Here is a 1,751-nt window from a genome sequence, read left to right on the forward strand (position 1 = left end):
CAAATTTACAATAAAAGATAAAAATACATTTTTAACTCGAATTAAAGTGATTTCTTTATTTATTTTCTCTTAAAAAATTTACAGGTTTTACATCCTACCCCCCTTAAAAGAAATTCCATCCTCGAAATTTTCACTCGAATACAAATAACTGAGGGTACTTCTCTCTCATTCCTGCTTCAGGTTCCCAAGTGCACTCCTCGATACCATGATGCTACCAAAGAACCTTGACAAAGGGGATGGTCCTAGTCCGTAGAACCTGTTCTTTCCTGTCAATAATGCAAATTGGCCTGTTGACAATAGATAGGTCTTCCTGAATATCCACATCCTCGTACTGAATGATGTGAGAAGGGTCGTGAACATACTTCCTGAGCATGGACACGTGAAAAACATCGTGAATCTATGAGTACTGCGGTGGTAACTCCACGCGATAGGCTGCCTTACCAACCCTTTCTAAAACCCTAAAATGACCAACATACCTTGGACTGAGTTTACCCTTCTTGCCAAAACAAAAAACGCTCTTTGTAGGAGAGATCTTGACGAACACAAGATCATCAACCTCGAAAGTAAGCTCTCTACGGCGACGATTTGTGTAGCTCTTCTGACGACTCTGCGTTGTGCGCAAACGATCACGAATAATTCGTACCTGATTTGTATATTGCTAAACTGCCATAGGCAACTCCACACTATGGTTACCGACATCATCCCAGTAACAGGCGATCTACATGGCCTCCCATAGAGTGCCTCATAGGGTGCCATGTCAATGCTCGCATGATAACTATTGTTATATGCGACTCGGCGAGAATCACGTGACTATCCCAATTGCCTCTCCAATCTAAAGTGGATGCCCGAAGCATATCCTTGAGGGTCTGAATGGTCCTCTCAGACTGGCCATCAGTTTGATGGTGAAACGTCGTGCTAAACTTTAACCTCGTACCCAAAGCTTGTTGAAATTGACCCCAAAAATGTGAGGTAAAACAAGTATCGCGATCGGATATAATCGATATAGGCACGCCATGCAAACAAACTACCTCTTTAATGTATAGATCTGCAAGACTCTCAGGAGTCTGAGTCACACGAATAGGAAAGAAATGAGCTGACTTGGTCAATCTATCAACGATTACCCAAATGGCATCGTGCTGACGACGAGTCTTGGGTAGTCCTAAGACAAAATCCATCGTGATCTCTTCCCATTTGCACTGCGGAATCTCTATAGGCTGCAATAGACCCACGGGTCTCTAATGCTCAATCTTGCTTTGCTGGCAAGTCAAACACTGCGAAACGTAAGCTGCAACATCTTTCTTCATGCCATTCCACCAATACCTCTTCTGAAGGTCCTTAAAGATCTTGGTCGTACTAGGGTGAATGGTATATCGGGATTTATGAGCCTCATCAAGGAGCTCATGCCTCAAATCAAGATCGCTGGGTACCCAAATACGGTCTCTCATACGGATACCTCCATCCTCTCCAAGGTGGAAAGAGGTGTCGCTCACTAGGGTAAGGGCCTTCAATTTCTCAAACTAAGGGTCCTTCAACTGCACTGCGATGATCCTGTCGAAGATATCTGATTGCACGACTAGGCTAGCAAGCTTAATCGTGCCCTGGCCCACAGCAAAGGGCCGCCACGCAATAAAATCCTCTAGTAGCTTTCATCCTCCACTAAGGCAACTAGATAGAACACTAGTAGTCTTTCTGCTAAGTGCATCAGCTACCACGTTTGCCTTACCTGGATGATAAGACAAAGAAAAGTCATA

The 1,751-nt window shown here is 43.9% G+C and overlaps 1 protein-coding gene across 1 annotated transcript; it reads right to left on the reverse strand.

The window, feature by feature from the left end:
* Positions 1 to 211: 211 nt before the first annotated feature.
* Positions 212 to 756, reverse strand: LOC149822370 (uncharacterized). The gene is made up of 3 exons (XM_089980273.1): positions 694 to 756; positions 477 to 607; positions 212 to 365 (listed from the first exon to the last, which is right to left on the reverse strand). The coding sequence occupies exons 1-3, from the start codon at positions 754 to 756 to the stop codon at positions 212 to 214; spliced, it is 348 nt and encodes a 115-aa protein (XP_089836399.1).
* Positions 757 to 1,751: the final 995 nt, after the last annotated feature.

The sequence above is a fragment of the Nuphar pumila genome, chromosome 11 (genome assembly GCF_984573655.1).
Source record: "Nuphar pumila chromosome 11, dmNupPumi1.hap1.1, whole genome shotgun sequence".
Taxonomy (NCBI): Eukaryota; Viridiplantae; Streptophyta; class Magnoliopsida; order Nymphaeales; family Nymphaeaceae; genus Nuphar; species Nuphar pumila.

Coding starts and splice junctions, on each gene's coding strand:
- LOC149822370 (XM_089980273.1), bottom strand. CDS start 756: ATGGCACCCTATGAGGCACTCTATGGGAGGCCATGTAGATCGCCTGTT. Junction 608..693: donor CTGTTACTGGGATGATGTCG/GTAACCATAGTG, acceptor CGCACAACGCAG/AGTCGTCAGAAGAGCTACAC. Junction 366..476: donor AAGGGTAAACTCAGTCCAAG/GTATGTTGGTCA, acceptor GTCCATGCTCAG/GAAGTATGTTCACGACCCTT.